General features: G+C 31.9%; 4 protein-coding genes across 5 annotated transcripts in view; 2 read left to right on the top strand and 2 right to left on the bottom strand.

The window, feature by feature from the left end:
• LOC116779858 (uncharacterized) overlaps nucleotides 1–13255 on the top strand; it is a 178955-nt gene extending 165700 nt beyond the window's left edge. Inside the window, exon 3 of the transcript XR_009752883.1 lies at nucleotides 13089–13255. The gene's annotated coding sequence lies outside the window, so the exon portion shown is untranslated. The remainder of the gene's footprint in view (nucleotides 1–13088) is intronic.
• A 4227-nt stretch (nucleotides 13256–17482) lies between these two features.
• On the bottom strand, nucleotides 17483–18332 carry LOC116779413 (uncharacterized). Its single transcript, XM_032673677.2, has 4 exons — nucleotides 18221–18332; nucleotides 17955–18119; nucleotides 17752–17881; nucleotides 17483–17673 (listed from the first exon to the last, which is right to left on the bottom strand). The coding sequence occupies exons 1-4, from the start codon at nucleotides 18305–18307 to the stop codon at nucleotides 17537–17539; spliced, it is 519 nt and encodes a 172-aa protein (XP_032529568.2). The 5' UTR covers nucleotides 18308–18332; the 3' UTR covers nucleotides 17483–17536.
• Nucleotides 18333–20652: 2320 nt separating this feature from the next.
• On the top strand, nucleotides 20653–22789 carry LOC116779638 (prohibitin 1). Of its 2 annotated transcripts, none has more exons than XM_032674026.2 (5): nucleotides 20653–20713; nucleotides 21096–21185; nucleotides 21391–21552; nucleotides 21783–21964; nucleotides 22214–22789. In XM_032674026.2, the coding sequence occupies exons 2-5, from the start codon at nucleotides 21098–21100 to the stop codon at nucleotides 22604–22606; spliced, it is 825 nt and encodes a 274-aa protein (XP_032529917.1). In that variant the 5' UTR covers nucleotides 20653–20713; nucleotides 21096–21097; the 3' UTR covers nucleotides 22607–22789. The 2 variants fall into 2 exon arrangements, with proteins under 2 accessions (XP_032529917.1, XP_032529916.1); XM_032674025.2 differs by having other exon boundaries at nucleotides 20653–20801.
• A 91-nt stretch (nucleotides 22790–22880) lies between these two features.
• LOC116779637 (inactive peptidyl-prolyl cis-trans isomerase shutdown) lies at nucleotides 22881–24683 on the bottom strand. The gene is made up of 4 exons (XM_032674024.2): nucleotides 24450–24683; nucleotides 24043–24343; nucleotides 23753–23952; nucleotides 22881–23677 (listed from the first exon to the last, which is right to left on the bottom strand). Exons 1-4 carry the CDS (start codon nucleotides 24497–24499, stop codon nucleotides 22939–22941), a joined length of 1290 nt encoding a protein of 429 aa, XP_032529915.2. The 5' UTR covers nucleotides 24500–24683; the 3' UTR covers nucleotides 22881–22938.
• Between the last annotated feature and the right edge of the window lie 638 nt (nucleotides 24684–25321).

Here is a 25321-nt window from a genome sequence, read left to right as displayed (position 1 = left end):
AAAAACATTGTCTATGATATTACGGTAATAAATTATTAATATTAACAAGTTAAAAGATGTTTTGGAACTTAAAAGAACAAAAGCAGTTGAAAACTCACAAATTGCATAATTTTTACATTTATGTATTAACACCCCAGAAGTTGGCATACAAATTAAAAAAGTAGTTTAGTCAATTTTAAAAAAAATAATTATAAAATAAGGCAACCCAAGTTTTATTCATATTTCAAATAATAATTGTCAAAAAAAAAAAAACAATTACTTGCCAGTGTTAAAAATTTACGAGCTTTCGCTTTACACAATGTGAAAGTAAATATGGAGTTTTATAAATAAATAACATTGTTCTAATTTCACTATTTATTAATAATTAAAATTAAAAAAATATCAATTATGAGAATCGAAAGCATATACTTAAAAACGATTGTATAAAAATCATTACCGATTCTAGTTTTATATTAAGCAGGACGTAAAACAAACGTACCTATTACTAGTAAGGTTATATAAGTATTTAGTTCAAGTTGTTATTATATCCACAACAAAAATTTAAACAATTCAAAACACAGAGCATTGTTTATTCACGGGACATAAAACCTAACTAAGTTGATTGATCGTGAAGTTAATCGCGAGACTCATTATTTACCACCTAACGCCGCTTCTCGTAAAATTTTGATCTATCGCAGCGACCGTCCTACTGGAAACGCCATTATAATATAAAAAATTACATATTTATATAAAATCTTTTTAGATATTCACGATTTTTTCATAACAGATTAAGACTTATTCTGGTCTAAAAATTACATATATCTATTTCTAATTTTAAAGTCTTTTAAATCTGGTTATCCATATATAAGTACAATTAAATATATGTAACTAAAATTTATTCCCTTCCAGTAAAACGTTTATCAAGAAAGCCAGGTAGCAACGGACGTGCGTGTTATTAAGATTGTAATTTTAAACGAACTCCTTGTTTTAATTGAGTTACGGCTGTGTTACGGCTGTTAGAAGGCAACACATTGTTTGAGTTGTTAACATTATGTAGGGGGAATAAAAATTTAGAACATCATACTATAGGCGCTAATTTTAAAATAAAATTCACATAATTGATAGTTTTTTTTTTTTCATTTAATAAAACGACAAAATAATAATTGATTTAATGAAACTTTACAAACACAATTATCAACATTAACGAACAAATAGCTCGAAAGAATACATCGAATAAAAGATATAGCTTAACTTCATAGTTAAAAATATTACATCTTAACCTCAATTTCACTTAATGTACTGATATATCCGTGTATTCTGCAATGATCTTATAACTAGTAATAAGTCATACAGCATGACATATTAAACCTAAGTTATAGTTTGTATAGATTGCACTCCGTGAAACAATAAGTTCTCACGAGGTAATGCACGTTTATTTTGGACCTATGTACGTAATGGCGTAATGATATTCTGTTTCATTGTAAACGGGAAAGTGTATTCCTTCTCACGGAAATTGTACACTCGGACTTAGCGGAAAAACAATAAATTTCTATAATTTTAAAATTATTTAACATTATTATAATTCACAATTCCAAGATCTAACCCTTCTTTTATAATTTAGAAGCACGATTCCACCGATGTGAGAATGGAACGTTTAAATGATATAAATTAAGCGAACGGACCACAGTTCCTACGAATAAATTTTCTTGAAAATAAACCAATCCAACGAAACGGACGAAAAACCGAGACGTCATTTAATAAATCACCGAATGAAATATTGGTGGACGGTCGAATGGAAGTGGGACCTCGCTTCCGAAACCCATCAGAGACGACTACAGCGGGGCTGCAGAAACAAAAAGGCACTGTCGCCGGTGGAGTTCCGATTGCACTGCCAACGCTGAAAAATTACAACTCCACACAGTTAATACATTATGAAAGTGTTGTAATGTTCTTTAAATTTTTAATGCTTTATTTATCGAATTTTATTTTAAATTTTGTAACAAAAATTAAATTGCGCTGTTACGGTTCAGTGACTTATGAATTTAATCTCATTATTCCATCCTCGCTCGGATGTTTCATTTTTTAAGTGACAATACTGATGATGATAACCATAACAAACGATCGCGATCTGTCACTGTGACATCTTGAGATCGTAAAGTCTGAAACGACTAATGTGCAAAGATTTCCATAATGGATGCACTAATTTAGTTAACGAATAACAGGATTCACCTCCGTGACGTCCTTCAAACCTTCCGAGAAGTTATGACGCATTATTGTTTAGTAAAAAAAAATCTACAATTACAACTTTGTTGCCGAAACACTCGGTCGTTCGTGGAACGAGACGAGGACCTTTCTTTTGTTTGATCCGCGGCTCACGGGGCGAGCTAAATCAGCTCGGCGACTATATTTTTGTTTTCTCTAGCGCTGTTAACATGTGTTTTGACATTGTTCCTTTGTCTCTAAAAACCCCTAATTTCTTTCTAAGACTTTATTGCCAATTATAAATCTGCTTTAAATAATAGAACGTTGACAAGCGGCGACGAAGAAAAAACATACAATAATAACTTACAAAAAGACAGCCGCATATTAGTGAATAAATAAAGAAGATGAAGTAGCAAGATAACAATATTTTGTCTGTAATAGACTTCACTTCTGACGCCCAGTTCATACTGTTATGAAGATATAACAGTAATATTGTTTGCTACATTGGATTATTTTTCAATGATCAATATATTATATGTACATACATGTCATTTGATCATCGACTCAACGAAAAAACAAGTAATGTAGTATCGGAGCTGACAATGTAACATATGAGTAAATACTAAGGACTAATACCCACAGAAATGTTTTAACAGTCAGCTATAACAATCCTGGTTACATTTAATGTCTTCCAATTACAGCCTTCACTCGTTTTAACGATTTCTTCGAGCGTTAACTATTCCAATTTTATGTTTGAGCCGGACGAAATGTGAAATACCTCGCGTGTGTTAATGTTTTTCAAATAAATACGTATTGAAAACATAATTATATAAAATACTAGTGTTTCGGTTTAAGTGCCTATAAAAAACAATTTAGATCCCGTCGATTTTAGTTGCGGGGATGTTTTATTGGCCTCTCAGGAAATATTGTTTATACTTAAGAGTTCAATAATAATAAATAGGTATTACAAAATATCAGTGTCAGGATATACAAAACAGTACGTTGGTAAGTTTAAAGACTAGGTAGTTCCATGATCGGACGCACGTGTGAAACGGAAAAGGGGTGATTTGAGAAATCTTATATTTGAAATGGATCAGACGAGATCAGTCAAATGCGACCCTCAGTTTTACACCTTTGTCTCGCTTGGCGACTTATGAATTTTATTATCTATGGCTTAAAATGATATATGACGGCTCTTAACTGGAGAATCATAAAATATTTTCTGTTTGTGAAATATTTCTGAAGCAATAAAGCAATAATTCACTACGGGACTACAGGGAAGATGGCGAGCTTTATTTGCCGTCATAAACGGACTGTTTATGAGTACTTTTTGCCGGTTTGCTGCGGAGGCTGCGTACGCGCATAAACCTACTCCCCACTATTACCGGTATTAGAAAATCGTTTGAAATTAGCCATCCTAAAAGAAAACTCGTAATTACACATTAATTGTAAAATTATTAACTGTATACTTGATAACTCTTTTTCACATTATTATTGTAGGTATTAATACTAAGATGGGAAAGTCATGCCTTTTGCTTTGATTTAGGCTTATCTTTTTGATGACTTTTTGAAAAAGTATATTAAAATAGCATGTTCTTGAAATAATATTAAAGTCACAATACCATTAATTCTAATTATTTTTAATTTTGTGTTACTTTAAAATTTTCAAAATAATATATGACAACTCATTCTAGAAACAATAAAATATTAATTCAAAAAAGTAATTTTACAAATATATCTCAGAAGGCAATACGGTTAATGGCTAACACTTCTCAGCAGTGCCGACGAAAAAAAATTTACACATTATAATGTATTATCATAAAACAGGTATAAAATAAAATTTTTATTATAAAAACATAAATTTAAGCGACTAAACATCAATCAGCATCAAAATCAAAACAAAACAAGATACACCTAAACTTTTTGTTCAACCATTGACAACGTGCTTTGCTCGTGTGAATCTTTAGGAGGTGTCGACGGGGGGCTTCATTAGTCAAAGTGATTAGTTCTCAAAGCTTTAATGTTTCAATGTGATGAATAATCGCCGGCTACAGTGACAAATGTGATGGCTGCGCCCGCGCACCTCCACCGCGGCTTTCAAAACACCGCTCCATCACGAACCATCATCTTCACAAGAATGAAGATGTATATATTTTTTAGTTTTTCTACTATCAGTTACACAAATAAAAATCGTAAAAATTATATTCGTTCGGAAATAGTTGGGACTACAAGGAAATGTCTCTCTAACGTACATTACTAACATTTAAAATTCATCCAATTTTTTTTTTATTCATTTATAATACCTTCATTATACGACGTGTAACAAGATTATTTTTTTATCAACACAACTTTAATAAATGACGAGAGGAACACATGTATGTTAAAGGTTAAAAAGGAACAGCCCATTCCGATCTAGGATAATCCTGTTCACAGCTATCGAGGTTATTAAAACGATATTTTTTTTGACACGCATTTAATGTCGCAGTGCACGCTGATGTCAATATATTTCACTGGTATGATTGAACATTGATTGGGTCCTTTGAGTTGAGCCGACGTCTCCGTAAGATTTACAACTGATGTAATAACCACTGACTTCTGTTATTGCAGAATATTACAATTCCCCTGCTTGCTCCAATATTTCTTTATTCAGATTGACAGAGAAAATATTTTTTTTAATTTATTTTAGAACTACCCATTTTATTTGTGATTTCGATAAAGTACCTTATTCGAATACAAATCATATCTCGATTATATCTCGTTCATACAAATAAATATGTAAGAACATATATCTATTTTGAAGATTTGAAATACAAGATTGATATTCAGACGACTGATATTGATAGTGGAATCAAAATAATAAAAAGGATGTAAAATAATATATAAGTATAAAACATACGTCAGGTATCAGACACGAGAGACAGACCGGCATCAAGCAAGGCCGGCTCCATAAATCATACATTCGTACTGTGATTAATCAAACTTGGAAACTCCTTAGGTTTAACTTTAACACCTGTCAAGCATAGGTAATTAGAATGCTTCAACGGGATTGTTTAAAAAAATCGGTTTAGACACATGCAGTCTATGTAACCTTCGTAACAGACGTTGTTTCTGTATAAATTAAATAACATTAAAACTTCGCGTTTAAGTACTGGTGTTTGTTTCATTCGATTATTTTATGATAAAGTACTTAAAATGCTTTCGAAATCATTAAACACATTAAGTTATTCAGATTACAGTGACTAAAGGCCACACAGCACGGTGACGGTGCATTTTTTAGGTGCCGGTCTCATTTGTAATATTTTATACCTTTTTTAAATCTATAAATATTTTTATGATACATTCCACACAGCCGTTCGATTGATAGTAATCAGATTATTCATCTTGAGCTCGTGCTGCCATTTATATGAAAATATGGACGACATTATGCCAATAAATTAAAACTGTATATTTTTAAGCTTACCACCATTTTATGCTGACGAAACTTGTTTCATTGAAAGTTGGTATAAGTGATATTTGGGTGCAATAATTTTTATGTTATCTTAAGGTGCACTCCAACACCGGCGTCTCACTAATTTGTTCATAAAATCATATCATATAACTGAAAAACAACAATTTTATTATAAATTAACATGTTTATATTGAGACTCATTTGGTTCGAGATGTTATCCGAAGCTTTTTTGCCTTGCGATTAATTTCCATTTGAATAAATATTTTATTTATATAAGTTTAAAGTTTATATTGGAATGTTTGTTGTTTAATTCCAAGTTAGGTCTATACAGACTGAATGTCAAAGTTATGACGTGTTAGATTGATTATCGGATGGATGTTAAAATACGTTTTATGACTCTTAAGGCGAACTTTCTGTGTACCTATAACCATCTTAACAGATTCGTTTGTGGCTGGATTGGTTATGCTCGGCTTGATGACTGATGCTTTTGTTGTCTTGGATTTAAAAATAAATTCAATTACAACACTTATACTGTAACTAAATGAATTGATTTTATTTTAATCATTAAATAATAACTCGTAATAAACGAAATGATAAGCAGCGATTAACTGTCATTTTTGTTTTCGTCAATGTAATGATTTAGAAGCAGGTAAAAAAAAATTGATGAAATCAAGGTCACAAATGATATATAACATACCTACTTATATGTTGTATAAGAAGCTATCAATAGACACCTTGTTTTTTTTTAACAAAATATTTAAATAATCAATTATTTAATTGGATCTCACTCTTTTCTGGTGCAGTTTTACTAAACGGCTTAACTTGTGTTAAGTATAATCTTTATAAACTCTACAGCGTTCTAACGCTGACGTTAAGTTGCATTTCCAAACGCAGATTCAATTCAAAACACGAAATAAGTAATTGTATGTCTTCAACATCAAAGTGTGACATGTATTGACCTCAATTGTACTAAATCGTATCCCGATACCAATGAAAAAATTACACACATATATATATTGCAATGATAATGTGTTGGTCACCCAAAGCCATTTGTTTATCGAACCATGACACGGCCGGAAGTGACAAAGTGATTCGGGCCGTGGATGTAGGCTGCGCGAGCGCATAATATCGCTGCTCCGCAGAGAATTACTTCCGCATCCGATATTTTGATATTAAATATTATAAATTATACGTACATACGTACATATATCTTCTTTTGAAATATTTTTTGTTTAAACTTCTTAATGTCACTTGTGTTAGAGTGACTGTGTTTTATACTTTTTATTTAATACTTTTATTTAACTTAATACGTTTGTTATAGTATATTTCACTATATTGATATTTTATATAATAATTGAAGTAGAAATCGTATAGTAATAAATAAGAATGAAACAATTATAAGTAGCAGGTAGTGAAAAATTTAATATCAGCATGGGAATGTTTTGGCGTCACGGCTGCTGAGCGTTCGATGACCTCTGGTCCGGATGTCACAGGTCCCGACGTGACACTGCAGTCATACGACATAAGTACTCATATCAACGTGATTATTTATATGATCTTATTTATAGCACGATAAAGTCATGACCTACTAAATGGTAATTAATACCGTATACTAATGAGATCTAAGACTTTCGCGACTATTCATTTAAAGAAAACTTATATTTTCGGATTTACTAGGCTCTTTTTATCATTTAAACTACATACTCCCGATGTTTCGGTTACTTTGAAGCAACAGTGATCACGAGTGGTCAAAAATTTTTCATCTCGTCTGGCCGTGATCGGAACGTCAATAGTAAAATATTAGTTTTATTTAAATATCGTATACTGTCATGATAGCTCCCTTTAACATTCTTGACGAACATCAAAACTTAAGCTAAGGCGCGATCTTTATATAAACTATACCTATTCACTTCAAAATGGCTTGAACTTATTTTTTTTAACACGAAATAATACATTCGCTTAGATTTCGCGTCCCTTTTATTGCGATAACTTTTCTGTTTATGAATCAACCTCTAGCTGACATGATGGACAAATTTTAAACACGAATCTATGAATTAAAAAAACTGAATATCTTAAATAATTTCCTGTGTTAATAATGACTTATTGATCTTATAAAAGAATCATTCTCAAAATAAAGCGGAACGTTAATTTATACAATCAGCAATGAACAAACTCAGGCAAACATAATATGTACGAGGGTCCACTGAAACGTACGTCTAATGACACGTTCTAATACAACCACGCGCCGAGGCATCCCACAATTTACCTGTTATGAATTAGACGCAACCCATTATTTAAGTATCGGTAGCTAGCGTGCATCGTTATCGTAATTTTATTTCTTTTCACGAATTCTACGGCACCATTTGGCAGCTAATAGGCCCGTTAAGCCTCATCGTAAAACGCAATCTTTCTTAAACTCAAAAAAAGACAACACAGGTAACTGAACATGACTTAAACCGATATGACGTGAGCTTCGTGCAATTGGTTATTTCTCATAATGATAATTCGCGGCTTTAACCTCTAATAATATGTGAGAGTTTACGGAGTTAGCAAAGTAAGGAGATACACGGTTTGCACTTATGGTAATTGTGAGGTGAGTGTGGCGCGAATTAGTTTTTGGAAGTTTAATACTTATCTTAGACGGCGTTGGCGTTGTACCGCAAGCTTTAATTACTAATGTTGTCAGTCTCGTAATGCGATATGGACAGGCCATAATTAACAGCGCTTTAATTATAGAAATTTGAAACAGCTAAGACTATATTGACAGTTGGTCTAGCTTTCGAATGCAAAAAAATATACGAGAAAGCACTTATTAGTGTTGGATCCAACATGAAACTTGACGTATTAAGATACTTGGCAAATTATAACAGATAATTATTACGTGTTAGATATCATATTGACGAAGACAAAACTATTAAGAGATAACTATACATTCCTCTTTGTACCAAAGTGTTTTTATACTTCACCAAATATTTTTGTCTTCGTTTAATTGGTTTTTGTCAAAATATACATTTTATATCTTTACTCACATTTATTTTGGTTTAAGCGTAATAAATATTTTGTTTTAAAAGTAATATAATATTTCAAAGGGCTGCATGTATAAATTGAGAGGAAGTTAATAATATGATGTCTAATATGAAAAATATTTTGACCAGCACTTATAAAACTCACATACAAACAGTGATCAAATTGTATGTAATTTTTCTACTACTCTTTGTTCTGTGTTGTTCAGCTACTGTTTTAAAAAAAATCTCGTAAATATCTTACTAATTTGACGATATGTGAGTAACAAATACGGGGCTGTCAAAAATATAAACGGAGAGACAGTATGAATATTTTTTAATAGAATTAACTTAAGCAAGGCAGACAGCTAGTCTCGTGTGTCGATACATTGAAGTCAGGTAGGCATGAATGACCGGCGTCCCGCTGCTTATGAGTTATGCGGCTCCCGGGGCGCGACCGCTGCCTTCACACCTCCGCCCGCGTGTGGTCCGCGCTTTACGGCCGCGGCCGAGACACTGCGCGCGCGCATACGCTTTATTCACCAACACACCAACTTGTATTCATCTTTATTCAATATTGTTTTATAGCTATGGTCTTTTTTATATTATCGATTAGTCTAATTGAAGAATTGTTTGCCAAAATTAAACATATGCCACGATTACCAAACGTATACCAATCGACATTTTTGTCGCATTGCATTTGGTGCAATATTTTTATAGATTATATATATAAAATAATAAAAATATATCCATTGGGTTACTTTAGTTGCTGCTATTTTATAATCTATAAAAATCTCCTTAAATTCTATATTCTTTCTTATCTTTTGGGCCAAAAATATAATTTTTAAATAGAAAATTGTTTTGATTTCCGATCATGGTAACTTATGGCTCCGTGTGGCATAACACGAATGTGAGCCCACCTAAATCTTCCGGCGTTACTAGAGTAGATAGTCCGAACGCCGGCATTATAATATTAGTCATATTAGTGTGCGTACTTCACTTGAAAATTATTTTATTTCTCAGACTTATTACGGCCTGCCGGTTTCCCTTCCAGATACGATACTGGCCGCCGTTTTTATTAGACAGGAAGGAAATTCTAACGTTTAATATATTATGAGTAAAATGTTCGGTTCATATTTTTACTGCAGCTGCATGAATCTGGTGTAGGTTGCATTGCTGTCTTGTATTTCAAGCGTTTTCTTTTCTGTTCGATATTCAACCATTCTGTTTGTGTACGACACTTAATGTACCGCATTACTAGACACAACATATTATCAGTATTAGACGCATTTAATATTTATTTCAAATTGAAAAATATGAAGATAGTATTAAACTTTCTATGAATTAAAAACCCCCACCGACACAACAGAACCTCAGAGGTGTAGAGGGTTGCAGAGCGCATTATGAGCTTTATTACGTGTGCCATAAAAACTACATATAAATTACATGTTCGCGACTGGACGTTAAGTCCAGTTATTTATCGCCGTCCTACTACCCAGAGATTTATACATGAAATCACAGCAGAGATTCTTTTATCTTAAACGTGTATATTTATTTGATGTTTTATAGAAGAATGGTTTTCTAGTCAGAGCTTTTTGTATTTTCGACAAATAAATATTCATTTATATCTTTTGTATAGTAATAAAGTATTTTAATAGACCTACGTTCGTCCTTAAAGATTGAAGCCAGAGGAATGTTATTTTTGAAATATGGTATAAAATATTCTGATACATAATACATGTTTTGCCGTTTAAGGAAAAACAATAATTCTAAAAAAATATTTCCTTGATTTATTTTATTATAAGTATTAAAAGCAGAAATAATAATTCCTAAAGTCATTTTTTTATTATACATAAGTTCCCCACCTAATATGTAGAGGCCCTGCGGGGGCGCGAGTGCCAAAGATTTATTAAATGGCTACCGTGCTTACTTTATTTTCCTCGCAAACCGAGCAGTAAGCAGGATTTATTTCACTTTTAAAATAATTATCCACATAGTAAGTACAAAAACTCAAAGCAATGATTTCACTACCTTTGAATATTTTTCAAAATCAATATTTCGCTTCAGAACCGATTTAGTTTATTTATATTTAACACATTATCAAAAAAACTTTGAAGTCACAGACTATAGCTTAAAAAACATTCGTAATCTCGTAGAAAAAGTATGAGACTAAATGTTACCCAAAATATAGCGAGCAAAAAGTAGGATGGCAAGCAAGATTAAAGCTCGGAGATCCCATTTGCAGATTCATTTTCTTAGATTAAGTTACTTCTTCATTGTAGCATTTTCGTGAGAACTTTATTAAAGTCCTTCATATATTAAACTGGAGCCCGTGGAACCGACTAGCGACCAACTGACCGCAGTGCCAGCTGATATAATAATAAATAATATTAGCATACTACTTCAGCTCGTGCCATTTAAGTGTTTAGACTTTAGGCATACATTTGTGATGCTTTAGACCTCCTTGTGATTATTTCATATTCGTTATGAAAACAAAACACTCGGATACAAAATTCATTTTCTAGTAGGTTCTTAAACGTAACTCCAATCACTGTGTACCCGCTTCTAGTACATCTCAATTTAGTAAATATTGTAGCATACAAGATATATTAAGGACATAATTTCTTAGTGAGCTATACTTTAAGAACAATGCTGTGCAGTAATCGAAATCTGTCCAATTCGAAGCGTAATATGTCACGAAATGATAAAGAAAGGTAGGTACGAGTTTCACGTAAGCGCGGTAGGCTGCATAGTATCATGTTCCGCTACCGTACAAGCTTTTAGGCTATAATCACATTCAGCGATTTTTAAGTTTGATGTAATTTAATCGCTCGCCCTCATTCCAAACAATATTTATTTATGTTATAACAAAGAACAGGAAGTTTCTATAAAGGCGATACCTAACAATTTCTCCCAATCATTATTCAGATTAAGGCATAGTTTTACTCAATAGTAAAATATCTTCAACGTCAGTTGCGATAGTTTTCTCAAATTATTACTTTTTTTAACAGTAATCTCAGCTTAATAGGACTTACAGCAGCTAATGTGGTCGGGCCCTAAGGGTTGTATTGCACGAGATGCAATCTTGACTCTTACAAATCGCGGCCAGCGGTGTAGGCGCGATTGAGTTATTATATCTTCCTGTTAGGCTACTTGTTTTTGTAGTCGGTGTGTGTTTTTATTAATTACGCACTATAAATAATAAATATTTTATATGGAAGATGCTCGGGTTACTCAGATGAGGCGTTCCGATACGCGGGCCCGTAGTCGTTCAAGTTTTTACGATAATTTTTTATTGTTTATATTTAAATCATTTGTAATGAGTGTTTTATAATTTATTTTTATATGGTTGTTATGTTTCTTTTTTTTTTGTTGTTGTAAAAAAATATATTGTCAAACGTTTTCATAAATGACAGCTAATTATATAGGTACAAATTAAGGGATTATGTGCTCATGTAAATGTCTGGCAGACAAGCAATGCTTCGTTAAGATACGTGACGAGGCAAGCGAAGGGCTCGTTACCCGGAACCTTTGCCCCGGCCAGCTCTCCACGTTCGATTGGTAAAATAAAACTGATATTATCATACATCATATATCAAGCGGATTGTTAAAATTCCTTTAATACCAAATAGTGTACCTAATTTAATGGCCTCAACTTCATGCAGTGATTAATTTATATATATACTTTTGATGTTCATATTGGAAATAAATTTTAGATTCGAAAGTTATTTAAGGAATGCGAAATATTCTGTATATGTATATTAATTCCTCTTCAAAATTGAACCATTTAGTACATTCGAAAATATCTGCCGGCAGCGTCTCGAACACCTCACTAAATGTACAGATTATTTATTGTCATTATGTGCCATTACCGTCGCTAATAGTCCACGCCGCACGACACACCAAATTATTTAACGAACAACCGTTTAAATGGATTGTTTATAACTTTTTAACATTCAGGAGCTGTGTACCTAGTCTTTACTTTCATTCCATACGAACAATATTTTCATATATTCTTCTTTATCAATCTGTCACAATGTTATCGATATCCCATTGAATGATTGTATTTAATCGAAATTAAATCACATCAAATCATAAACTTATTTATATTCATTTATTGATGTTACATTATGTAATGCGGCGTCTCAGTCAAAGGGTCTTATTAGCCACGTCACATTAGGACGTAGGGGACGGAAATCACTACATCCATCATATCAAACATATGTTGATATCAATCAGCCGATTAATGAACCAACCATCCATTAGGACTCCAGATCGCTCTTTACAAACCAAACTCCTTTGATATTGGTTGGTAATTAGTGCTGTGACTTATTAACAAATTGCTACGTCACAAGGGTTATATTCGTACTAGCAAATGTTTAACAAGACTTCCATTTGTTACATATGAAATATTATTGAATTTAAATAATATATAATTCATATCTCTATTGTTTCAGGTATGTGAGATGATTAACTCTTCTTCATCGCGCCGTTGTGTTAAATAGACACAATAATTAATTGAAATAAATCTACTATTATTTTTTACAACTGATTATTGTACATCAACTTACTTTAAAATAATCCATTATGTAAGTAATATCATGTTAATTGAAATAAATAATATAAAAGCAGCCAGGCCTTTTTTTCATTCACAACCGACCTATTATTATTACACGTAAAGTGTAAAAATGTAAATTCGTAGACATTTGAAACAAAACAACACAGTCCAAGGAAAACATAATGCTTCGTCACCCCACAAGAGTCACGCAAGATGATGAAAACAAAAAAAATTTTTTTTTTTTTTGGTCTTTCGACACGCTTGTCAACGTCACTTTTATTTTAATAAATTTTTACTGGTTTGAAATTAAAAAAAAAAATTAATAACAAATTTCACACGTGTGTTGTCTGTAGTTTTTGTGTTCCTTAATTGATCTCCGAAACCATACATATCAATATAACATCCTGTGTTTAAAATAATTTGAGGTCGATGTTAATTATATAACTGTCTCTCTTTAAATATTTCTGTGTCATCGTTTATAAATCGTTTATAAATTGTTACTACACTTTTAACAGAATATAGACAGAGATTATTTAAAAAAAAAAACTGCTCATAATTGTAGCTCAAATAACTATTAATGAAGTATATTACGCAAATGTCGTAATCCTTAAAAGGATAAATTAAGAAAGCGTCGTAGGAAACACGACTTTAATTACCTACAAGCTACACCTTTGAAGCAAAAGTTTCGTTTGTTTCTTAAAGTTCCTATAACGATATCTTGTTCGGTGTATATAGTACATTGCGCACACATTTAAGAATCCTACATAACAAATTGTATAAATCCATCGAAGGATACGAATGTAAACAAATGTAAGTTAATTACGAGCGGATACATTCTGAAGCATAAGTTCGCGTGTTCTTTTATCCAACATATGTCATGACCGCTGTCAGGTGGTTACAAGAACTACAAGTTAGATTGGAACCTTCAATAACATATGATGTTTAATATAAAAAGAGTAAAGTAACTACCTATTGAACGCTCCACTAGACTTTGCACTAGACTTAGACATCTATTCCAAATATGATAAGGGTTTATATATCAATCCACAAGATATTTCCTCAGGACGTGTGTTACATATATTTCGCTCTCCCCCAAGATATAGGTCAAGATGTTGTCCTTCACGGATCTTTAGGTCTAGTTTTTCCCTACAAATACAGGCAAAGCAAAGACAAAATCAAAGACCAACGAACACTTATTGTGTCTTGTTATATTGGTGTAACCTAGAGAAATGCTACAAGTTGTTAAGTTTTGGAACCTTAATAATAAACTAATCTATGCAGATACTAACTAACTAACTATATAAGTTGTAGTTTGTTAGTGTCTACGTATCGGTATACTTTCAAACTCCGTGTCCACGTTCAAGATAACTGCCGCAATGGACGTTGTTATTCAATTGTCGCCGTGAACGAATTCATTTCACAAAACTCATCTTGCGGACAGCGGGTGACGACATACAGATGTACATTCACTTGGTCTACATAGAAGTGACTAGATAATTAGGTTAAATATACGTATAAAGTATTCCTATAGTATATATAAAAAGATCGACCTTGCCACTAACACTGCTTATATTTTTTCTTTTAATTGTTTACCCTACTTTAATGAAACTTTTTCCTTGACGTTTGTATATTTTATAATTTTCAAAGCATTATTTTTACTCGTCACCTCATTCGACCTTCAAAAACTGGAAAGGATAGAAACTAAGTATGACCGATGGCTATTCTAGATTACACAGATCGCTGGCAGCAACGGCAGCGACGCGTGCCCGGAAGCGTCACGGCCGCGTGAAGACCGGAAATGGGCAGGATGACCGGATCCTATCTCCGCTCCTGTCTACCTGCCGCCATGTTGTGACGTCACTTGCGCCCACTGACAATATCACCAGATTGTACTAAAAATATTTGGAAAGATGTTAATGTTTTCTTTTATTTATTATACCTAAACGTAAAAAACATATCATGTAAAATCCCATCAATTATAACATAAAACATAATCCATAAGTGAATAAGCAGAAACTCAGAATAAAAATAAAACATAAAAGTAGCACACATTTAAATGGCAGAAAATGCTAACGGAAGCTTCCAAGTTTTTAAAAGCGATGTTCTATAAAATCTTCTAAATCGCGAATCTCCGTCAGTTTGCCGAAGCTGGAGCATCCACGGTTATCATTGCGAGAGTATATAATTGTTGGCAATTTTATGTCTCCATTCAACTCATGAATGGGAACCATTAGGCACAAGCTCTCAACGCGCCCTCCTCAGCTAATAAGTGCATTTCGCTTTACAGGACTCCTTAGTGCCATTTTTAAAAACCCGTAGTTTTTTAAAAATGGCCAGAGAGACCATTCTGTCGTTCCGAGCCGGTTATAATGGAAATTGTTGTTTAATTGACGCTTTTAAGCAATTTCGTTAAGTAATTAATAAGATGCGACTAAGGCTTTCTCGCGGAGAGTTGAGAGGCTACGAAAGAAGGTCTTAATAAGGGGTTAGAAGAAATTTTATACTTTAATTTTCTCTCCAACTAATTATTTTTACATTGTCAATTTCAATATAACATGATATAACATCAAAAACAGTTGAAATTTAACAAGTCCTAACCCCCAGAATAAGCAAACATTTAGTATATAATCTACTTGTTTTTAATTATATACGATGAGACAACTCAGATAAGCTGGAAATAAGGTATACTTTCAGAAGGTATATAATTAAAATATGGGTCGTCCTTGGTGTGTCGTTCCGCCCTACATTTGTGGCTTTCATGGTTTCTCGCAGACCATCTGCTGGTCACAATATGTACCGTAAAATATAACAAATTATAGTAATATTATCTACATGGAATATTCCGCAATTATATTTATATACATATATTTTCTTTCCTTTATAATGTAACATTAGTAACCAAAAACAATTTATTAAGAACTCAAGTCACACATTGAATGGATTTATTTGAAGAAAAAGGACTATTGAGGTGGATATTCTAACCACGGTTTAGGACGGGAAGAATGGAAAGCGTCACCTAATTTCATAAGGTTCGGGTAAAAACCCAGCAGAAGCCTGAAATTCTAGTATTCTATTTGACTATTCCCAATTTAAAAATTTTATTCATCAAAAAAAGATAACAAAACTAAAACAAATAATAAGAGCTACCAAAACGTATATTAATAATAAATTTCAGGTAAGTATATGAGAAAATTCTTCCTCAACTCATTTATTCTGTTTAAAGCAAAATTTACTGAACTAAATTTTTATGTCGTTTCGCTGAGAAAACAAAATCTTCTCCAAATTTTACTTGAATATAAAAAAGTAATTGCGAATTTATATGAGAATGACACATTGATACTTTAGTGATCGACCCAAATAAGAGCGTTTACAAAAAAAAATTATATTCATTACTATACTTACAGCTACAGCAAATATTCATACGAAATTCCTAAGTAGAAAAGTCTTATTTGAGTTTGAACTTAAAGTAGACTTTACTTCTAGGGTCATGATAACAACTTATAAAAAATACGTAAAATTTTATAAAAATAATTAACTGTCAATAAATTCTCTAGTAATCACGACATTAACCAAAGGTGAAAACAATCTTTTTCCAAGTTATAATTATCATTAGACAGAAGTGTATTGAATTACGAATATAGTGCATAAATAATTAGGTACTAAAAACCTAAAATGGTTGGATACGTCCAAAGGCAATACTTACACAGTTAAAGATTAAACCATACTAACTAAAAAAAGCAGATGTTCTATGTAACTTTAAAATCACTCGAGCTATGTTGATTTGTCATTGAGATATTGCTATTACATAATCAAAGGCGCCATTGAAAATAATTCACCATATATGAAACATTTTAAATTCAAATACCATATTTTTTTTAAATGTATGTGAAGTATGTAGTAATCGTTGAGCGTTTATGGTGCCCGTCTTTTTTTTAAATATTGCGTGGTACAGATTGTGCCTAATTGGCATTTAGCTTACATTGTATGGCACCACTTAAGCCATATTCCTCATTATTTCAATGAATATCCCCTGACAATGGTCCAGACGAGGTAAGTCACGACTTGGCATCCCGCGGGCGCCCACCTGTGTTCCTGTGTCCAAAATATATGTAAATGGTTCATTTTTAATAATTCCGAGTCATTACCAAACCGCAGGGTGATCGTGTAAGCGACTGTAATTGTAACGTTCATAACATGTATTATGCGCTTTGATAATATTAACAAAAACTATTAATACAAGAAAAAAAACCCTGAGAGTTTAATTTTAAAGAAAATGTTATAAGTACAGTCAGAACAAAATATTTTTTATTATGATTTTTAACACGAAGACAGATAGAACGAAATAATCTATACTAAAGTGATACGCTCCGACACATTCACTTGCTCCTGTACCTCGGCGTGAACTTCAGCGATACTCCTCAATTCGTTTTCTTCCAACTTTACCACCTCGCTGCGTACTAGCACTATTACGTAAAACTGCGTTGCTATATAAAAACAGAAGGAGTTATTATAATTCCTATAATACTTTAAAATAATAAATATTATGAAGACTTGCGTATTACCTACGACAAACAAACTGATGAATATCTCCAAAAACATTTCTTTAAATATTAAGATTGCAATCGGAACCAGTGAAGCAAGCATTGCAGCGACAGCGTAATAAATGTACAACCGCAACATCGATATATCTTTCTAAAAACAATATTAAAATTTTATAAAGAGTATTTATTCGTATAAATTGATATTTAAACACCATTAGACAGACCTGGTAACCTCCAACAAGTAGCAAAAAGTTCAAAATCACTCCCATACCAAGAAGGCTGTATAGAACGCTAGATGTCATTATGCTTATGGAGTCATCCGGTGTGATGGACGCCCGGTGTAATTCCGTGGTGACCAGCAAACATATCAACGAGAGCACCGATAATATCTATGGATATATTTCAAAAAACATAATAAAATATAACCACACAACACATCATACCTGTTCCAGTTAAACACACAAAAAATTATTTTCAAAGGCATACTAACAATATTGATATAAGCAAATAAAATAATTCCAGGTCGAAGAGGCAAACACCAGCAGCATCGATTAACAGCCGGCACTTTCACTTGCATATTTTTGTCTCAATCAAATACGACTTATCAGGCATATGACCTAAGAAATAATGAAAACTGCACAATGTTTTTTTACTATTCCAAAGCAAATATTATTTTTAATACGGTGCGTAGGTACTATTTACGATAAGTGTGATTAATCTGCTGCTTTTCAAGCAAGTTAAGAAATCTAAACATATTAATCACCAATTCTTCTCATTTGACCGAATGCAAAAAAAAAATTCCTAAAAAAACATAAGATCATCTTTTACAATTACCCTTTTAACTTTTACCCTTATACCAATTGTTATTAAACAAAAGCTTTCTTGCGTTTTTCTCGCCTTGGTTGTTTACCATAAATACCTTTTTAATAACTACAAGCCATTATCACCGTAACCGCAAAACATTAGGTATGTAAACCAAATATATAAGTCATGAAATTCCTCTACTATAAACCTTTTAAATTTTAAAATAAGATTTATTATATTAACCTATTTAGTACAAATATTTTTTTTCATCTATATAATAAGTACCTATTCATCAGGCATGTACATAGATCAAACTTCTATACCGTATTTAATTTAAATTTCAAGTCCATAAGTTTTAAAAATAACTAATTTACTTGATCAAATAATTGAAGTTCAATAAAATCATTAATAAAATCCGTTATCACTTTTGACCTCAAACGTCAAAGTTCTGTCTGATATTATCTGTTTTCATCGTACATAAGTATAAATGCATCATGACAACAAATTTAAAAACAAATATTGCGTTCCTTGACCTATATGACTACATGACACATGACAGCACCAGCAATCGCTCACAACTACTTAATAATCGCTAATGGTATTAAAGCGTCATCTTTACAAACTCAATGATTTGGTTATTGGAAGTTATTGCATAATTGAGCCACCCGGGCGACCCTCAGCAGAGTCGAACCGATTATCCCCTCAACATTTGTTTATTTTTCATCGAATTACCATCTGGGTCCCGCTAACACTGTTTACTAATCTGGATAATAAATAGAGCATCGTCTTTCGTACTTATTATATTTTTTATTATATCGGACTAAATTTATCCCACAGTTTAGCTCGCGTGTCAGTAATTAACTATAGAGCTCTAAGTGTTATTTCCCCTCATTAGGAACGAAACTTGGATTAGGAACTTTGAGTTTGAGTAAATGATAACAAACACACAAACTTTTGCATTTATAACTAAAATAATGATATCTAAGATTTTCGCGTGTAGGCATTTAAATCAAACTAAGGTTTTCGGATACTAAGCCTTTTTAATTATTTTATATAAAAGTGGGGGCGAAAGGTATAACAACTTAATCTCTCTACAAGCTACTAAAAGAGATGGGCCTGTCCAGAACTAACATCAATTCATTCCTAGAATGTACTTCAAAGGCAGCCCAATTACGTTCGTTTTAAATTTGGTAAGGAAGAGAGAGGAGCTTGGACTTGTAGGTGAGAGTTTAACGCGCGTTAAATAGGGGTCCTTAAACCTACACCTGGGTCGAAAGTCCCAGGCACTGTTGTAGCTCCTCTCCCTGCAACACGATGGATCCGGCAGGCGGCAACCGCACGGTGAATCCATGGAATGCTGAGAAGTTTCGTTTCTATATTTAAATGTTTGTTTTTATGTTTGTATAATGTAATTGATATGAAGGTTGACTTAATTGTGAACAAAGGTACTTGCATTCGACACATGTTTATGTTATAAGTGGATGCTTAGATTTAAAATAAGTTTTTGATATAAAATTTCATACAGAAAGTAAATAATATTTTATATGAAATGTTATTTTAACCTCTCAAACTGAAATAAAAATAATAAATGCATGATATGTGTAAATGAATCTGAGTTCTACGGTAGGCATTACCCATTGTTACGTTTATCTTTATCCAAAGAAAATAGTAACATTTATTTATTACGAGATAGGAACCATTTTCTATACTGTATTAGTTTTGAACAGAAATTATCATTCCATTCTCATAATTTAATTAATAATTGAACACATATTGTATATCATTACTCTAAAATAAACAGCATCCGAAACAAAATGTGGATCTTCATCATATTTATTACCTTTTTATATTAATAATCTTCTTTTGTATTTAAAACTGTATTGTTTTTAACATTTACTATTAAGGTTTTGCATATTTGGCTGTAAATATACGATGAGTAAAAATACCATTACAGCATTTTATTTTTCATCACATATTTTTTTTTATAATAAACCTTTTCTTAAATTAATAATGCTATGCCTCCAAAAAACAATAAATGTTCATAAATCATTTCACATGACTGTTATGTCAGTCGTTAATATTTTTTTTTTATTTATCTATATTCAAGTAAGAATTCTATATAACAAAAAAGTCATATAGTCTGTGGTTGTAGCCTGAATTCCTAAGTCTCAATTCTTACGTGAGCTTCACTTTTTAATATTTTACACTGAGAATATATAGAATCAAACCTTAAATAAGAGTTTTTTTCTTTTTTGAGAATATTAAAGGTAATTTTTCTTAGAATTTACATGCATAAGAGTTCTGGAATGTATAAACAATTTTAGGTTATGCCGTAAATTTGTTTTATATAAAAAATTACTATACTAATAATTACATAATTAATAACCGTTCATATCAGTATTTATGTATGTGCAACTTTCTTCCTGTATACATATCAGGCCTGATAAATACTGTATTATCAAAAGTGATTTATTTATGATGCAAGAGTCCTAGGCGGCGTGAATGTGTTAATGCTGCTAGCATTAGAAGCACTATTCAAATTTAATGAAATTGTTTTTCAGAGATGGCTGCACACCTTTTCAATCGCATCGGCCAGTTGGGCCTAGGAGTTGCTCTTGTAGGAGGAGTTGTGAACTCTGCTCTTTATAATGGTATGATATTGCAATCATCAAGATTATAAATATGTAAAGGTCTTATTCTGTTTTTAATTATTCATTTTCACGTAAATAATAAGCTAACATCCCACAAGAAAATACTCATGATAAAACATTTTATAAAAGTAAAGAAAGCATCTTGCAAGTTTCTATATTTTAAAATTAACATTTAAAAAAAATTTATGCCAATTTACGATTACAGTTGATGGTGGTCACCGTGCAGTTATATTTGATAGGTTTGCTGGAGTCAAAAACCTAGTTGTGGGGGAAGGGACCCATTTCTTTATTCCATGGGTACAAAAACCTATTATATTTGATATCAGATCCAGGCCCAGAAATGTTCCTACTGTCACTGGAAGTAAAGGTAAAGTAAAATTTTGATTTTCTCTTTATAACTTTTATGGAAGCAACATATCATTTTAATTTACATGTAAAACATGAAGCGATCATGAATATAAAACAAAATTTCCTGTGACCTTAGATTTTTATGGTGTTACCTTGATCATATAAGACTAGGCATTATGTTTACATAATTGTACACACTCCATAGCAAGACATAGATAACATTGATAATTTTTAAATAATAAATTTCAGATCTTCAAAATGTAAACATCACACTTCGTATTCTGTTCCGCCCCGTACCTGATCAACTTCCCAGAATCTACACCATCCTTGGTGTGGACTATGATGAAAGAGTATTACCATCGATCACATCAGAAGTGCTCAAAGCGGTAGTAGCACAATTTGATGCGGGAGAATTAATCACACAGAGAGAGGTAGGTTTTGGTAAATTTTAAACTATTATAACATTAATTTTGCTTCCATTATAATACAAACTATAACATTGCACTATAGTTTAGATAGACAAGGTACTCTGTTGCTTACTTTAATTTCCTCTGTGTTTAAGTCATCAAAAAATAAAAGTCTGGGAAATTAACTATAATAGATAATCATGTCATATATCAATTATCAACTTAATAAGGCTACACATGAATTGCTGAAGTTTTATTTCAATTCTGTTCTAGATTGTTTCCCAAAAAGTGAATGAAAGCCTAACTGAGAGGGCTGGACAGTTTGGTTTAATCTTAGATGACATTTCAATCACACATTTGACCTTTGGCAAGGAGTTTACACAGGCTGTTGAATTGAAACAAGTTGCACAACAAGAGGCAGAAAAAGCCAGATTTGTTGTAGAAAAGGCAGAACAACAGAAGAAAGCGGCCATCATTTCCGCTGAAGGAGATGCTCAGGCAGCTGTTCTTTTAGCTAAATCCTTTGGAAATGCTGGAGAGGGTCTTGTAGAACTCCGACGTATAGAAGCTGCGGAAGACATAGCCTATCAACTATCCAAATCACGAAATGTTACTTATCTTCCTCAAGGCCAAAATGTATTGTTAAACCTGCCCACACAAAACTAAGGCTCAGTAGTTGTTTAACTGGTAGTTTCATAAGTTTTTGTTTACTGTGCATTTGCATTGTATCTACAATTAATGGTAAGAGATGTTGCATTTTAAAGACTATTGGTATAGCATCTGTATGAATGTAGTCCTGAGTTAGCTTTATGGAAATGTAATTAAACAATAATAAACTATACTTTGTTCTATTTGTTTTTCTTTCAATAGCATTAAATGTTTTAAAATACTATCCTGATACGAGGTGTTTATCCTACATTTGACAAATAAAAAACATAACTTGTTTGTCATGAGGAGGGCTACTGAGATTTAATTCATAAATTTCAATGTAACAAGTATTATATGAATAGATCTATTTTGGATTCTAAGGGTACTTTATCCTCTTCTTTATCCAACAAGTAGTCTTTTTGTAATTTATTGCAATACAAATTCTCTTTGACACAAACCTCCTTAATGTATCCAATTTCAGCTGCATTAAGACCTGGAGGCAGAGTAAGCTTACAAAGATTTACATTTTCCTTAAAATTTTTTATTAGACTATCTACTTCATTTCTAAACTGATCATTTGCACTATTGTTAGAATTACTTGACACATTACTATCTATGAGACGGCTTTGATTGCAAGAATCTCTAGTCATTTGAAGCAAATTCAATTCCTCTAAAATTCTATCATTGTCAGGAGAGAAACGCAAGGCTCGTCTAAGTTTCTTCTCAGCAGCATCAAATTGTCCAATCATCCTTAAGGCCTTAGCATTTTGATATAAGACCTTTTCATTATTCCATAGATTTCTTAACCTATTTAGTTCGTTACAAACTATGCATGTTTTCAATGGTTGCTTAACTTCATTATAGCACACTGCTAAATTTATATACAATTTTTTTAGGAACTTTTCTTGTATAGCTTCTTCACTTTCATTGGCAAGACGACATCTATGCAACATATTAACAGCCTTCCTGAAAGATTGTATTGCAGCCATATAATTTCTTGATTTATGCAATACGACCCCTGAGCTATACAACAGTTTCACTTCATGGAGAACCCTTTCAAATATATTTGGTTCTGAGAAGTCAATTTTCCTAAAAAGAATTAAATATGAAATTAATACAGGCAATTTTTAAATGACACAAATACATGAAAGAAATCTGTTTTACCCTTCTTTAGGTGTAATAATGCTTTTTATAAGTTTCAAATAGAAGACGCAGTTAGCCTTAGGTTTGATTTTGGGTGGAACACCCATATCGCCATACATGACTTCATAAGATAACAAAAATACTGACATTTCACCAACTAGCATGGATTCAATGGCAATTTGAACACCTGGTAAAAGTCCATTGTCATTTAAATTTACTACCTAGGAATAATCATTAGATATAAAATTTTATTTAGTAAATATGTTATAAGAAATATTACTTCATAATATACAATAGTTTTTTAAACATACCAATGGTTTATCAAGTTTAGTAAAATCATAAGGTTCAAATTCATTTTCCCAATATCCTGCATATGCAACACTGACAGTACAATCCTTGCTTAGAGCCAAACCTCCTCCTTCTTCTAAAATCTTTTTCTGAACAAGGCCAAGTGTATCTACAGGTTGTAATTCTTTCTCAAATATATCAAACGACTTTACTGGCTCTCCAATATAATCATTCCCCTTAAAAGGTTTAGACTCAAGTGTGTAACATTCTTGATCGTCATAATCTGCATTTATATGAAGTATGGACCCAGTTGTTACAAGTTTGCTACATAAATATTTAGAGAAGACATTAATGATCATAAATTAAATTACAAATATTTTAAAGCATTCCAATAATTATGAAAACATTTAAAATCAAAATGAAAACAAACCTAAGGTCCAGTCCATTCTCTAAAGCTATATTAGGACAATTAATATCCATTTCAAAATATTTCTATAAAAATAAGGTAAATACTGTTTTTCTAAAGATATTTCTTTTCCTTTAAGAGTATTTTAATTGAAGTGCTGTCTTGTGGAAGTACTATTTTCAATTATAGTTTTTTTTAAATACTTCGGAGTACAGCCTTAGGATATGAGTTTTGACTTTTAAGTTTTAACTACAGTGTAACAGATAGGGCCGGTATAGGTAATAATTTAATGTGACAAGTGACAGCACAGATATTTTATGGGAACTTTTGATTTTAGTGGTCACTTCACATTGAGTACCATAATAAACAATATTTTAATATTTACAATAGTTTTACATTTTTTTATACAGTTTATATCTCCCATGTGTGCATTTAATTGAATTGGCTATGTTTGAGATATATGAACAAAGTTCGTAATTGTGATACAGTCGGAAGCTGTCAATTTTGTTACATTCCTCTGTGCATGTCTTTAAACGAATGAAGGCCATATTTGAAACAACCAACCAACCAACAATATTTTAAAAAACTACTTATTTTCTTTCGAGAAAGTTTATTAATCTGTTTAAAATTATTACTTTCCATTACGCTTAACTACTGTTATAAAATGTTGGACACAAGATATTTTAATCAAATATTTCGATATTAGATAATTAATCTAAACCAATATTATAAAGTACTTTTAATATATAAAGTAATACAATTGTATTTGTAGGACCAGTCATAATAATGCAAAAGATAATAATTTTTTGATGGACAAATCTAACGCTCTTCAAACAAAAATCAGAGATATTCTACATAATTCACAAATTGATTTACCAAAACACGGCAAATAAAGT

The sequence above is a fragment of the Danaus plexippus genome, chromosome 2 (assembly GCF_018135715.1).
Source record: "Danaus plexippus chromosome 2, MEX_DaPlex, whole genome shotgun sequence".
NCBI classification, from domain to species: domain Eukaryota; kingdom Metazoa; phylum Arthropoda; class Insecta; order Lepidoptera; family Nymphalidae; genus Danaus; species Danaus plexippus.
This window is presented reverse-complemented; position numbering and strand designations above follow the sequence as displayed.